Source organism: Protopterus annectens, chromosome 1.part1, assembly GCF_019279795.1.
Source record: "Protopterus annectens isolate FY-2018-M chromosome 1.part1, PAN1.0, whole genome shotgun sequence".
Classification (NCBI taxonomy): domain Eukaryota; kingdom Metazoa; phylum Chordata; order Ceratodontiformes; family Protopteridae; genus Protopterus; species Protopterus annectens.
This window is the reverse complement of record NC_056726.1, coordinates 406,323,947-406,339,999: the sequence shown is the minus strand read 5'-3', so window position 1 is coordinate 406,339,999 and position 16,053 is coordinate 406,323,947. Positions and strand designations below refer to the sequence as shown.

Below are 16,053 nucleotides of genomic sequence, written 5' to 3'. Positions count from 1 at the left end.
CCATTTTGTCAGTGTAGGAATATTGATATTTACAGTATTGCCTATCTGCACATTATTTATGTAACTGCATAAATCGATCTAATCCCCTATAAACAAGAATCGCCATTCATACATTAATTCAGTTCCCTTAAATTATGATACTACAGATACAGTGCAGGAAGGAAGACACCAAAACAGCCAGCACACAAAAGATCAAAAAGGTAGCAAAGACAAATTAAACATACCAGTGATTTAGGAAAGTCTTCATTTTTCTTTTTCAGTAAACCGAGGAGTTTCAAAGTCACGACTACTAAGACTATGACACTCACAATCGAAAAGAGTATTGTTTTTATTATTCTGCTTACGTAACGAGAGCCTGAATAGGGATAAATAGAGAAAAAAGATAAGAGTTTGAAATATTTCTTTTGCAGTTTCATAATCTGGTAAGCAATGCTCTGTCATCAATATAATAGCACAGAAGGAGGCTTGTTATAAATATTGTTTGAGACAACTACTATACTATAAGAAACAACTACTATACTACACTATACTATTCTATACAACAGCTTTTCATGTCTAATTTAGTTTAGTAGGCAGGCTGAATCAGGCCACCCATGTTCAGAGCTGACCACTTTACCCCACATTACATTAAATTGCATTTGACACCTTCCTTACAGTTTACAAATCCTATACACTTGTACTTTAGCTTACACTACATTAAAGGTGGCATGCTCCTTCTCTGTTGTTCATTACTCAGGCCAGCTACAATAAATGACACATTTGTTCCAGAAAAGTTCATCTGTCTCTGTTATTCTTTCTCTGTCAGCTGTCATGCAGTACTTTTGAATTGGGGTCAAGTTAAAAACAGAACACTGTACAGAAGAAAGAACTGATTTTAAACCAAATTAATGAGTAAACTATAGACGTAGATGGCCTCAGCTGTAAAAGATGATTGGCATGTATTAAGGTAGCTTTATCTATAAATAAAGGACAACATACATAACTGATATGCAATGTTATATAAGCTGTAGCTAGCTTTTATTCTACCAACAGTTTCTTTTTGCATGTTCACAACGATTAATAAGAGGAATACACAAACTACAACTGCTGGTACATCAACAAATGGTGCAATGATTTATAACACTGAACACTACGAAAGATACTGTTGTATTTCTGCCTTATGTTTACTTACATTCACCACACCTTTTTCAGAATCTTTACGAAAACAAACCCAAAGTCTTTTAAGCACAACAATTATATACTACTTTGGGATATACTAGGGCTTATCAAAGACTCAAGTGATTGAAACAGCAAGAATGAAACTGCAGTTTAACATTAACTTGGTCCAGCCTTATATGGAAATTTGTAAGAGCAGCACGGATGCCAAAAAGAGAATTCTTGACTGCAATACTAAACAGATATAAATATTAATATTTTTACTTAAAAAATGAATCTTCCTATAAATTAGTCATAGGTTTTTATGGGAATATTAGGCTAATTGCCCTGAAGGGTTATTTTAAACCTAGTTAATGAATTGAGGAGAGAATTAAACCCTACATCTCACGACTATGAGGTGAAGACCTTAACCACTGTGTCAAAACCACCTGCCTTCAAAATAGGTTAATTCAAAATAAAAGACAGGATTATGATATAAAAAATCTGAAAGTCTCACATGGATATATCATATAGACCTCCTTTTAATTAGCACACTAAGCCCTAGGATAAAATACAACAGATGCTTATGAAATATTGTACTTGTCATTTATTTATTAGATTTTGTTTACTCATTTCTACACTCCTTGACTTGCTTGTCCCAGAGTGTCACTTTTTCATGCATGCAGTGCACATCTGAGGAGGATTTCCATTTGCCAGTTCTGTAGATGGACCTGTACTAAACTATTTCTCCTGGATGAATGACCCAGCACTGGCTATTCACTCCGATTCTTTCCTGGTCAGCTTCTGTATCACTCAGGCTACTAGATAAACCTGAGTCTTCCTAGTCATAGTTAGTGGCAAAATTCTGTACTGTGGAGCCATACTTAAATAAGCTGTTTGGTTTCAAAATGAAAACATGAAAACTGCTGTCCATGAGATGCACCAATCTGTTAAATAATATGCAGAAAGTGAGAAAGTACAGTTTTGTACCTACCATAAATGTAGATGTTTGAGTGTACCCCCTGCTGCAGTCATCACACTTGGGTTATCCTGTCGTCAGGCGGTCCCCGCAGTCAGCCGGAATTCCAAAGTCTTGATCTGGCATCGGCTGCTGTCGCTTCTTCCCTGACGTCAGTGCGCCAGAGGTATATATAATGCATCCAACGCCATTTTCTTCAGTTTTTCTTGCCCTAGATGTCACGTGCCCCCAAAAAGGTGGTCAGTAATTAGTACCAAATTAATTAATTTTTGCACAAACACAAAATCCCTCCAGCTATAAGCAAATACATCAGGAAGGTATAGTAGAGATATAGCCAATTAGATCAGAGGGGATGGAGGGAGGGTAACCTGGACTGCAGCAGGGTGTACACTCGAACATCTACATTTATGGTAGGTACAAAACTGTACTATGTTCATCGTGTTACCCTGCTGCAGTCATCACACTTGGGTAGAATCCCAAAGCTAAGGATGGGTGGAGGAGTTGTAGAGGGTTAAAGGAGGCTAGGAGGCCCTGCAGAACTGCAGTGGCGAAGCCAGCTCTAGTCTTAGAGTAAAGAGGTAAGTGATAGTGTTTGGTAAAGGTGTGTACTGAACTCCAAGTTGCAGCTTCCAAAATCTCCTTGGTTGGAACCCCCCCTGAGGAAGGCTGTAGATGTAGCTATTGCCCTGGTAGAGTGGGGCCGGATGGTAGCAGGAACTGGTTTTCCATGATGCATGGATTTTAATGGAGGAAAAAGAAAGTCCTTTGTGCAACATCTCAGTTAAATACTGTAGAATCTGAGGCATGTGAGGCTGAAGTGTGTTTTGGCCTTTAGCTTGGTTCCAGGCGCAAAACCTTTTCCATTTATCCAAATAGGCCTTCCTGGTGCTGGGCCTCCTAGCTTCCAGAATAACATCCATCACTGCTTGGGAAAGAGGAGCTGGCTGGATGCTTAGGTGATTTGCCATGCAGCCAGATTTAAGGTTTTGAGCTGGCTGTGAAGAATCTGATTGTTTTGCTGTGTGAGCAAATGGGCGATTTGTGGTAAAATCTAAGGTGGGCCCTGGGCCATATTCCTCAGTAGTGGATACCAGTGCTGGCGTGGCCAGTCTGGGGCTATGAGTATCAGTTGTGGTCTCTCTTTTCTGACTTTCAGAAGCACCTTTGGGAGGAGAGGCAATGGAGGGAAGGCATATACTGTCAGGTTTTTCCAACTGAATGAGAGTGCGTCCACTTTCCAAGCTTGATGGCGCAGTGTCCTTGTACAAAATTTTGTTAGTTGATAGTTTTGAGGACTGGCAAACAGGTCTATGTCTGGAAGGCCCCATTTTTGAGTTATCATTGCAAATACTTGTGGATCCAGTTTCCACTCGTGGGGATCCATGTTGTTTCTGCTGAGGTCGTCTGCCAATGTGTTCTTTTTTCCTGGCAGGAATTGAGCTTGTAACTGAACTTGGTAAGCCAGAGCTGTGTTCCACAAGGTCATTGCTTGCCTGCATAGAGGGTAGGAGTGTGTACCCCCTTGTTTGTTGATGTACCACATTATTGTGGTGTTGTCTGTCCTTATTGTAAGTTGTCCTGGATGTAATAGATTCTTGAAGGCTGTCAGAGCATTCTGTACAGCTAGCATCTCTTTTTGATTGATGTACAGATTCCTTTGATCTGCAGTCTATATGCCTTGAATGCACTGTCCTGCCATGTGTGCCCCCCAGGCGTAGTCCGATGCATCTGTTGTCATAGTTTGCCTGGCTGGGGGCAAGGTGAATGGCTGACCCTGGTTGAGGTGACATGCCTGTGACCACCATTGAAACTCTTGTTGTAGGCAGGGAATGAGCGATACTATTGTGCCCAAGCTGTGGCTGTGTTGAGACCATACGCTTTTTAGGTACCACTGTAATTTCCTCATATGCAGCTTTGCAAATGGTATTAGTAGTATGCAAGATGCCATGAAGCCCAAGGCCTGCAGAATTTTTCTTGCAGGTAGTTGGGTCTTTGTTGCCATTGTTTTGAAATATTGAGTCAGTTGTAGTTGTTTGTCTGGCGTCAGGTAAGCCTTCTGGGCCATTGTATTCAAGCTGGCACCCAGGAATGTCATATTTTGTGAGGGTACTAGTTTTGATTTCTTTTCGTTTATTGTGTACCCCAGGCAACTTAGAAGATGTTTTACAAAATCCAGATGTTGTAAGAGGATGTCCTTGCTTTCTGCTTGGATGAGGCAGTCACCCAAGTATGGGTATATTTGAATTCCTCTTTGTCTGCAGTATGCAATTACTGGTGCCAGGCATTTTGTGAAGACCCTGGGTGCATTAGATAAGCCAAAGGGCAGTGCAGAGAATTGGTAATGCGTTGAACCTGCAATGAAGTGGAGGTATCTTCTGCAACTTTGTCTGATAGGGACATGCAGGTATGCCTCCTTGAGGTCCAACGTTACTAGCCATGCTTTCTTGCCCAACATGGGAAGAAGCTGCTGTAGTGTTAGCATCTTGAATTTGAGTACTTGTAAGAAGGTGTTTAAAATTGAAAGGTCCAGAAATGGTCTCCAGGCATTGTCCTTTCTGGGAACTAGAAAGAGTCTTGAGTAAAATCCTTGGCCTTGCTCTCGAGTAGGTACCAGATGAATGGCTCTCATGTCCATGAGAGCTGTAATTTGCTTTTGTGCCTCTGCCCATTGATTTTGTGGCAGGTATGGCATTCCTCTTTTCATTGGCAAGGTGTGAAAATGGAATCTGTATCCTCGTGAAATAATGTCTAGGACCCATTTGTCCTTTGTGACAATGTGCCAGTAGTCTGAAAAAAGTGCGAGTTTTCCTCCCAAGGGGGCTGTCAAGAGAGTGTTGTTTGGCCAGATGAGGTGCAAGTCATTGAGTTTGCCTTCTGGTAGTCTGGGGCCTGTCTTCTCTTCCCTTCTGTGTTGCAGTGCCCCATTGTCGAGGTTTGTACTGGCCTTGTGGTTGTCCTCTGCCTCTTGGGCGTCTGTATTTACCCCTCTGTGGTCTGTCAGAAGCTGGAAAGGACCAATTTTTTGTTGGCCAATTTCTGCTGAAGCGAGGGGGCTGTACCTGTAGAAAATCATTGACTGTCTGCATAGATTTTGCCTTATCCTCCATTTTCTTTAAGACGTCTTCTGCTTTAACTCCAAAAAGAAAATCCTGTTGTAAGGGAGCATCTAGAAGCTTTGCTTTAACATGATCAGGCAGAGTTTGTTCCTTTAACCAAGCATACCTACGTATAACAGACCCAATGACAGCTGCTCTGCAGGAAGCCTCCAAAGAATCAAACCCCCATTGTAAAGTAGGTTTGCCCACCTGTTCAGTTGCATGCAAGATCCTACATTTCTTTCAATTCAGACTGTTGAGGGAGTGTGCTCATTTTTTGTTTTAACTGAGACATTAGAAATTGTTGATATTTTAGCATGTGGAATTGGCAATTTAGTGCCCTCATGGCTAGAGTGGCTGAGGTGTAAACCTTTTTCCCCCACCTGTCTAGTGCTCTGGAGTCCCTTTCAGAGGGTACAGGATTTTTTGCCATAGAAGACTTAGCCCCTTTGGGACCCTGGGAGATGGTCTCAGGATCAGCAACAGGGCTTTTATAAAGGAATTTGTGGGAATCAGGCACTCTATAGTATCTGTCAGGTTTGGCCGGAGCAGGAGGCAGAGAATCTGGGTTCAAACTGGATTCTAAGTTAACATCATCCACAATGTCTAAAACTGGGGGGATGGCAATTGGTCTGTGCTGGGGGAGTAAAAGAAACTCTCTGAGTCTTTTCTTTGAGTCAGAGTAGTCCTGACCTTCCCAGTGAAAATGTTCCCTCATAGTGTGTAAAGTTTCCCCAAAGGAGTAGTCTTCAGGAGGAGAAGCTGAGGGAATAGAATCCTCAGCATCAGAATCTTCATAAGGGGAAAAGGAGTAATCTTGGTCCTCAGAGGAGCCTGAGGAAATAGACACTTGCTCAGAGGAGGCATAGTCTTCCTCTTGTCTAGGCCTTTTGTCAGGAGGGGGTTGGGAACCCCTAATTAAAGAGATCAAATCTTCAGCCATTTTGAGCATCTGTTTCTTAGGCATGGGGCCTTGAACTGGAGACTGAAGTGCAGTCTTTTTAGGTTTAATAGGAGTCTTAGTCTTAGGATACGCTTTTATGGTGAGCGTCGTCAGTCTGAAGACGCCTTCAGGAAATAGAAGGTGTTTCGGTAGTACCGAAATCTTTATCCGCAGTGTCGTCGGTAGGGCCTAAACAAGATGGCTGCATCGGCCTAGTACTTTCAGACAAAAGCTCCGAAGCGGTCTCGGGTTCCAGATCTGCGGTAGTCAGGGGCTGCATCAGAGCCTCACTGAAGACCGGTGAACCGGAGACCGGACCAGCCGAGGCCTCAGAGTCTGGCTTGGGTCTAGGCTGCCTGTCTATATCCTTGCGTTTTTTGTGCACGCCAGTAGTCGGTTGCTCCGACGGCATAGTGTAGTTAAATTTTCTACCGTAGTGTCGTGCGAAGTCAAAGCGTCTTTTAATAGTACGCTTATTAAACCTAGCACAGAAATGACAACCAGTGACGTCGTGGTCTAGGCCTAGGCAAGGTATACAGTAAGAATGAAAATCCTTATGAGGTATTTGCTTCCCACAAGAAATACAATTGTTAACTTTTTCTGACATCGGTCTGAGGCAAGAAAAGTTTCCCCAACGGGGTACTTAGCTTTATTGAAGACTTTGGATCTGAGCTTCGACTTCGAAAATCTCAGGAGTCGGCCGACCGGCACTTGCGAACTGCTTCTGCTTCGGGCACCGCGCGGCAAGAAAGACTGAAGAAAATGGCGTCAGATGCATTATATATACCCCTGGCGCACTGACGTCAGGGAAGAAGTGACAGCAACTGACACCGGACCAAGACTTTGGAATTCCGTCCGACTGCGGGACCGCCTGACGACAGGATAACCCAAGTGTGATGACTGCAGCAGGGTACCACGATGAACATCAAATATAAATTCAGCTCCATTTATACTCCTGCTTGTCCTTAAAATCCAGACTACATGCACATGATCCTGCCTTACCTCCTAGCCTCTCACCTTCTATTTCCAACTCAGAAGGTATGACAGAATGGTATGAGCTTTATTTATAACATGAAAAGAAGATAATGTTTTGGCATGCCTGTTTTATATTCCTACTGCAAAAAGCTTAAAACTTCCAGAATTCCACACTACATGACATAGAGGTTAGTTTGGCCTAACCTGGTGGATTATGGATGAAGTACCTTTAACAGCCACTGGGAGGTCTCTTCCCAGTTTCTATAGTAAAAAGGTATTAATCATGGCAGTAGAGAAATATGCCTTCTTGTAAGTGTAAGTATACTGTAGCAATGGAAAAAAAAACTCAATATAAAGAGCTTGGAAATAATACAACAGCAATTGCTTCTTAGCTGTTTCAACCTGGTTCTAAAAAATAATAATAATATAGCTGTCCTATAACACATGCAGCATTAAACGCACTTCTAAATGTAGTGTATTGGCTAACAGATTTATCTGGTTGGAAGACTACTGGTGTATACACTGTAAATATTCTGCATGGACGTACATACGTTTTTTAGCCCTTCACTATGTCAGTTAGCTTGGCTACATCTGCACATGCACCAGTAACTGGTTAACTTTTTGTAGACTTAAGATTTGCAGAGAATGTAATACAATGCTTCTGTTGGACATTCTGTACTTAATCCATCCTTCAAACATTCTACATTTTTTTTTATTTAGCAAACCAGAAAATAATCAAGGTTTACTTTACCTCATTTAATTCATTTTATAAAATTTGAAAAGATTTTTAGGCATACAGACTTTTGCTATGTAACCAATTCTACTGCAAGCACTTAACTGTTCATCTTATGTTTACACTACGAACCTCCAAAGTACATTGGATTCTTAGCTCTTTCCAAAGTTGACTCACCCAGCCACAGCTGCAAATAAGTAGCTAAAGCTGTTTCTTGGCTACTAAGTTGAGCACAATAGCTTTATGCTGCTGATGTTTTCTTCTGAAACTTTGATTTCCTACAAAAGGTTTTAAATTAGGTTGTTTGGACATTCCAAAAGTACCATTGTGTACACTTACCATAAATGTAGATGTTCGACTGTATTCACTGTTCCAGTCATTACATTTGGGTTATCTGCCTGCAGGTAGCCCTTAGCCGGCCTGAATATCAAAGTCTAGGGTCCTGCGTTGGATGCTGTCTCATCTTCCATGACGTCAGGTAGTCAGGGGTATAAAGCATGCAGCCGACACCATTACATCAGTTTTTCTTGCCCCAGATGTCAGATGTCCTCATAATGGGAAGCAATTATACATATATAAAGGTTACACCTCCAACAAAAAGCAAATACACCACATAGCCAAGAGGTCAGAGGGCTGGAGGGAGGGTAAGCAGGACTGCAACAGTGAATACACTCCAATATCTACATTTATGGTAAGTGTACACAACTGTACTATGTTCTTCATGTTTCACTGTTGCAGTCATTACATTTGGGTAGATTCCCAAAGCTAAGTCAGGGAGGAGGCAGTTAGAGAGCATTAGGACCAGCTATTAAGCCCTGCAAGACTGCAGTGGCAAAACCAGCTCTGGATTTAGAAAACAAAGGGAAGTGGTAATGCTTGGTGAAGGTATGTACAGAGCTCCAGGTAGCAGCTTCTAGGATGTCCCTGGTAGGGACACCTCTGAGAAAGGCTGTAGAGGTAGATGCAGCCCTGGTGGAATGAGATCTTATCCCCTGAGGGGCAGGTTTTCCATTTTGCTTATAGCAGAAAGGAATGCAATGCCCTATCCACTTAGAAATGGTTTGCTTTGAAATGGCCTTCCCCTCTGCCCCTGCAGCAAAGGCAACTAGCAGCAGTTCTGTTTTTCTGAGAGTCTTAGTCCTGTCCAAATAAAATCTTAGTTGTCTGTGCACGTCAAAAGAATGCAGTATTAGTTCTCCTTTGTTCTGTGGATTAGGAAAAAAGGTAGGCAAATGAATGGACTGATTAAGGGCCACACTGGATACCTCCTTGGGCATAAAGGAAGGATTGGTCCTGAGGGACACCCTGTCAGCATGGAAGATGATGAAGGGCTCCACTGCCATGAGGGCCAGAAGTTCAGACACTCTTCTAGTTGAAGTGAAGGCTAGAAGGAAAGCAGTTTTCCAGTAAAGGAATTTCAACTCTGCAGTTGCAGCTGGCTCAAAAGGAGGTAGAGTGAGTTTTTCCAATACAAAGTTAAGGTCCCAGGCTGGAGTAGGGGCTCTCCTGGGTGGTCTTAAATTTTTGGCCCCTCTGAGGAATTGTCTCAGCAGGGGGTGGGTGAAGAGGGGAGACTCAGTATTATAATATGCTGAAATGGCTGAGGCATGAATTTTAATAGATGAGAATGAAAGGCCCTTGCGGAGCATCTCTGTTAAGTATTGAAGAATATGCGGTAAGCTGGGCACAGTTGTGCCCATCCCTTGAGTCTGGCTCCAGGCACAGTAACTTTTCCACTTTTCAGCATAGAATTTTCTAGTACTAGGCCTCCTGACCTCCAGAATGACATCTAGCACCTGCTTACTGAGTGATGTTATTGGAGAGCTGAGGGAATTAGCCAGGCTGCAAGGTTCAGGGTTTGAAGCTGGGGGTGCAGAATCTGGCCCTCCTGCTGGGACAGCAGAGAAGGGGTCTGAGGCAGGTGCCATGGATCCAGCAAGTACATACTGCGCAAGAGGGGGTACCATTGTTGGCGTGGCCAGTCTGGTGCAATCAGTACTGTCCTTGGTTTGTCTTGTTTGATCTTTAGCAGAACTTTGGCAGGAGAGGCAGAGAGGTTAAAGCATAAACTGAGAGGTTTTCCCAAGTGAAGGACAGGGCATCCACTTTCCAAGCTTGGCTGTGGGGAGTCCTTGTGCAGAATTTGTCCAATTGGTAGTTCTGAGGGGACGCAAATAGGTCTATCTCTGGGCTCCCCCATTTGTTTCTCAAAATGTTGAATATCTTTGGTTCCAGTTTCCACTCATGTGGGTCCATGAGATTTCTGCTTAGGTCATCTGCCAGTGAATTTAGCTTGCTTGGCAGGAATTGAGCTTGTAGGTGCACTTGGTAGCTCAGCGCTGTGTTCCACAGAGCCATGGCTAGTCTGCAGAGAGGATACGAATGGGTTCTCCCCTGCTTGTTTATGTACCACATAACAGTAGTGTTGTCTGTCTTTACCAATAATTGTCCTGAGATAATGTGGTCCTTGAAGGCTGTCAGTGAATTCTGTACAGCTAACATTTCTTTTTGATTGATATGCAGGTGCATCTGACTCGGGTTCCATTTGCCCTGAATGCACTGCCCTGCCAAGTGCCCCCCCCATGCATAGTCTGATGCATCTGTTGTTAGGGTTTGGGCGGCAGGAGGTAGAGTGAATGGCAGTGCCCTGTTGTGGTAGCAGGCCTCTGCCCACCAAAGGAACTCTGTCTTTATACAAGGAATGATAGGAATCATTGATTCCAGATCTTGTGAATGTTAACACCATAGGCTTTTTAGATACCATTGTAGTTTCCTCATATGCAGTCTTGCATATGGAATTAGTAGAATGCATGAGGCCATGAACCTCAGGGCTTGCAGGATTTTCCTTGCAGATAGCTGGGTCTTTGTGGCCAGTAGTTTGAAGTAGGCTGCCAAATAAACTTGTTTCTCTGGCATGAGGTAAGCCATCAGAGGGGGCAGTGTATTTGGCAGTAGTAGCCTTAATGCTTTTAGGTCCTTGTGAAATGGTGTCTGGGTCCGCAGTAGGATTCTTGAAAAGGAACTTTTGAGAGTCAGGTACTCTGTAATACCTGTCAGGTTTCCTGGGAGCAGAAGGTAAAGTGTCTGGGGCCAGGCTAGATTCCAGGAAGGCATCATCTACAATGTCCAAGACAGGAGGGATAGCTAAAGGCCTGTGTTGAGGTAGGAGTAAGAATCCACTAAGCCTCTTTTTGGAGTCAGAGTAATCCTGGCTTTCCCAGTGGAAATGCTCCCTAAGAGTGTGCAAGGTTTCACCAAAAGAAAAATCTTCTGGAGAGGAAGCAGATGGAATGGAGTCCTCTGCATCAGAATCCTCATAGGTAGATAAGGGCAAATCCTGGTAATCAGAAGAAACAGGAATTTCAGAATCCTGATCAGAAGAATCAGAAGGAAAATCAGTTCTAGGTCTCTTAGAGGGTGAAGGCTGGCTTCCTCTGTTTAAAGTAATAAGGTCTTCAGCCATTCTTATCATTTGTTTTTTAGGCATATGGGTCTGACCATGCTGTTTGGACGTCAGTGTTCTAGACATGGGTCGAGTTTTAGGCCTTGAAGAAGAAGATGGCGTCGGTTTGAAATGCAAGTCAGTAGGCCTGAATACACCCTCAGAAGCTGGTGCCTGCACAGTGGCTCCGGACCCATCCAAGGTAGAGACATCCACAGGTTCCATAGTCAAAGAAGCATCTCTTGGCAAACCTGACTCCGAATGGGTCTCAGCAGAGGCCTGCGAATCTGAAGTAGTGGGTATCAGGGGCTACGAAAGCACCTCACTGAGTACCGGCGAAATGGCAACTAGCTTAACGGAAGTGTCGTTGGCAGCTGTGGCCCTATGCGGTCTGTCTCTGTCTTTATCTTTACATTTTTTTCGGAATGTCGGTAATCAGATGGCTTACCGAAGCCATTTCTGGATAATTAAATCAAGTACCGAAATAGTTTGATGCACAAATGAACTGACGATGAATAGTCCGAGGATTGAATAAGGCATGAAACCGACAGCAAGGGACGTCGTGGTCTGGGCCTAGGCAAGGAATGCATTACGAATGAAAATCTTTATGAGGTATTTGCTTTCCACAGGTAATACAATTGTTAACTTTTACTAACATCAGTTTAGAGCAAGAAAATGGATCCCCAACGGGTACTTAGCTTTTTTGAAGACTTCGGTTCTGAAACTCGAAAACGAAAATTTCAGGAGTTGGCCGACCGGCACTTGCGAACTGCATCTGCTTCGGACACCACGTGGCAGGAAAGACTGATGTAATGTCCAACCCGGAATTAATGGACATGCTCCACCTCAAAAAATCCAAAACCACTAGAGCAAGCAACTTAAACCTTAGCATGGATATAAATAGGACGTGCTGGAGGAATAGATTTATCACTCAGAGACTCCCTATGCTGTGGAATAAAATCCCGGTCCATGTGAGGCAGAGCACCTCGCTCGCTCTGTTCAAGAGAAATCTTGACCTGTGGATGGGAGATTGTAGGTTTATCCCAGGAATCATCTCTGTGTCACTGCTGGACAGAGGCACAACAAACTAATGGGCACAGTATTTTTTCATATAAGGGGTGGCGTAAGCCACAAAAATTTGGGCTAGGCTTATAAATGCCTTAGGGCAGATAGCCTGGTATAAACCTATGAACCTATGAACCTATAATGGCATCAGCTGCATGCTTTATACCTCTGACTACCTGACGTCATGGGAGATGAGACAGCATCTGATGCAGGACCCAAGACTATGATATTCAGGCCAACTGAGGGCTACCTGCAGGCAGATAACCCAAATGTAATGACTGCAACAGTGAAACACAAAGAACATCAACAGTTTCCGAGTTGCAGTAGCTGATTTTACATGGTGAGCATCCAAGCATAACGTGGGAGTGATTTAAGAGACACCTGAACATGACTGCTAAAAGCAGAGAAATCCAGTTGCCTGCATTATATATATAAATGTAGTTTGGTACAAGCTTTGAAAGTAACTTAATATCCCCAATAATTGGGGAAGAACAGATTGAAGTTGGCTTTCTTAAAGGAACTGGCTCTTCCTGAGGGAGAATTTGGTATCTCTTTTCTTTCCTTCTTTCTTTCTTCCTTCCTTCATGGAATCAGAAATAAATCCAGATCAGCATTTCTCTCAAATTCCAGCTTTTATTATTAGAATAGAATATCATTCTCCACAAGTAAAATTTTGAAGTAAAAAGATATGAATCAGTATTTTCCCCTCCTTCACTTCATGGCATCGCTGAACCCCATCAGAGAAACTTCAATGTCTGAACAATGACCTCTAAGGATAATCTACATATAATGTTCAGTGGCAAAATCATATAGATGCCCCACTTTCCCTTCCTTCATTTCATGGCATCCCTCAACTGCAGGAAATCCACCAGTGAAACTTCATTGTCTGAGCTCTCTCCTCCAGTGGTATCAAAAAGATTTTCCCATGGTTGGTGTGGTTTAATCATGAGGGCAATGCCCAAGTGATTAAATAAATCCAACCGTGGGTAAATTTCAATATGCCACAACCACAAAGTCAGTTACTGTTATTATACAATCCTATTATTTAAGAAAAAAAATACTTTTCTTAAATAATGTCTTTGTATACTGCCTCCGTGCTGCCCTTCTGGGGTTTTGTGGTATCCTTGGGATTTTTCTGATCTACTGCGCATGCGTATGGGACTTGTCTTCCCATGCTTATGCAGTACATCAGTGCTGTGCAAAGGAAGCAACGGAGAAAGGAAGATCTCCGTTCCTTTTTTTTACTGAAAACAAAAAAAGAAACCGGGAGACTTTTAACGAATGAGAGACAGCCGGAACAGACAAAATAAAAGCATAATCAAGTAAGTTTCTATAGTTTTGCAGAACTTACCTGATTATCCTTTTATTTTTGTCTTCATTGTCTCTCCCATTCATTTCAGGTCTTACGTTTTCTTTTTTGCTTGTTTTAAAAAAAGAAAAATTGAAAATATTGTGAGATATACTAAGGGAAAAAGTCTGGGTGACTGGACCTTTTCCTGTTGGTATACTCTTGGATTTACAACGGGCATGCTGGTTGGGCTGGCCAATCAGCGTGCTCATTTTTGAATATTAACAGCCAGTCATTGTATAATTTGCATTCAGCCAGGGTGATCCCAATCCCCCCACCTCTCCTTCAGGAAAAAGTACAGTTGTGTACACTTACCATAAATGTAGATGTTCGAGTGTATTCACTGTTGCAGTCATCACACTTGGGTTATCTGCCTGCAGGTAGCCCTCAGTTGGCCCGAATACCAGAGTTTTGGGATTCAGTTTTTCTTGCCCCAAATGTCAGGAGCCCCCAAACAGGAAGCAATTACATGTGTGGAACACCTCCAGTAAAAAGTAAATACCATTGCCATAAGATATGGCCAAAAAAGAGGATAGGTAGAAGGTATAGAAAAGTCAGAGGACTGGAGGGAGGGTAATCAGGACTGCAACAGTGAATACACTCGAACATCTACATTTATGGTAAGTGTACACAACTGTACTATGTTCTTCGTGTTTCTCTGTTGCAGTCATCCCACTTTGGTTGATTCCCAAAGCTGAGCAAGGGTGGAGGCAGTCAAGAAGTATTCGGGCTGGCTAGCAGGCCTTGTAAGACTGCTGTTGCAAATCCAGCACTGGATTTAGAAAAGACAGGTAAGTGGTAATGCTTGGTGAAGGTGTGTACTGAACTCCAGGTTGCAGCTTCCAGGATGGTAGGGACTTCCCTGAGAAATGCTGTAGAGGTTGAGGTAGCCCTACTGGAATGGATTCTGACCCCCTGTGCCGTAGGTTTTCCATGGTGCTTGTAGCAGAAATGGATGCAGTGTGCTATCCATTTGGAGATGGTTTACTTTGAAATGGCCTTGCCCTCTACCCCTGTAGCAAAGCTGACTAGCAGCTGGTCAGACTTTCTGAAGGGTTTAGTCCCATCAAGGTAGAACCTAAGCTGCCTATGCATGTCCAAGGAGTGCAAGATCCTTTCCCCTTTATTCTGAGGATTAGGAAAAAGGTTGGTAAATGGATGGACTGGTTTAAAGCCACACTGGATACTACCTTGGGCATAAATGATGGGTTAGTCCTGAGGGAAACCCTGTCCACATGGAAGATAATGAAGGGTTCCACAGCCATAACGGCCTGTAACTCAGACACTCTCTTGCTGAAGTGATGGCTAGAAGTAAGGCTGTTTTCCAAGAGAGGAATTTTAACTCTGCTGTAGCCGCAGGCTCAAAAGGGGGAAGCATGAGCTTCTCTAGTACACAGCTAAGGTCCCAGGCAGGAGTTGGAGCTCTCCTCGGGGGTCTTAAATTGTTAGCGCCTCTCAGGAACTGTTTGACCAGAATGTGAGAGAAGAGGGGTGGCTCAGTGTTGCAATGAGCTGAGATGGCAGAGGCATGAATCTTAATTGATGAGACGGATAGGCCTTTGTGGAGCAGCTCTGCTAGATAATGTAGGATTTGAGGTAAGGTGGGCACGGTTGTGTCCTTTCCCTGAGACTGGCCCCAAGAACAGTATCTTTTCCACTTCTCTGAATAGTATTTCCTAGTACTAGGCCTCCTGGCTTCAAGGATGACATCCAGCACTTGTTTGCTGAGCGTTTCTGGTGATGTATTCAGGGAATAAGCCAGGCTGCTAGGTTCAGGGATTGCAGCTGAGGATGCAAAATCTGGCCCTCCTGCTGGGACAGCAGAAAGGGGGTCTGATGCAGGTGCCAGGTTGGCACTGTTATCAGACTGCGTAAAAGTGGGTACCAGTGCTGGCGTGGCCAGTCTGCTGCATGAAAGATTGTCCTTGGCTTGTCCTGTTTGATCTTGAGTAGTACTTTCGAGGGGAGGGGCAGAGGGGGAAATGCATAGATTGAGAGGTTTTCCTATGTAAAGGATAGGGCATCCACTTTCCAAGCTTGGCTGTGGGGAGTTCTGGTGCAAAATTTGCTCAACTGATGGTTTTGGGGGGAAGCAAAGAGGTCCACCTCTGGTGTTCCCCAGCTGTGGATTAGAAGCTTGAATGAGTTGAGTTCCAGTTTCCATTAGATTTCTGCTTAAGTCATCTGCCAGTGAATTTTGTTTGCCTGGCAGGAATTGAGCTTGCAGGTGCACTTGGTTTCTCAAGACTATGTTCCACAGAGCCATGGCTAACCTACAGAGTGGATAGGAATGAGTTTTCCCCTGATTGTTTATGTACTACATGACTGTGGTGTTGTCT

General features: G+C 43.4%; 1 protein-coding gene across 1 annotated transcript in view; it reads right to left on the bottom strand.

The window, feature by feature from the left end:
- The window catches only part of LOC122805360 (interferon gamma receptor 1-like), a 1,208,195-nt gene that overhangs the window by 40,374 nt on the left and 1,151,768 nt on the right, over positions 1-16,053 (bottom strand). Inside the window, exon 7 of the mRNA XM_044075453.1 lies at positions 225-355. Within this exon, the coding sequence (XP_043931388.1) occupies positions 225-355 (131 nt within the window). The remainder of the gene's footprint in view (positions 1-224; positions 356-16,053) is intronic.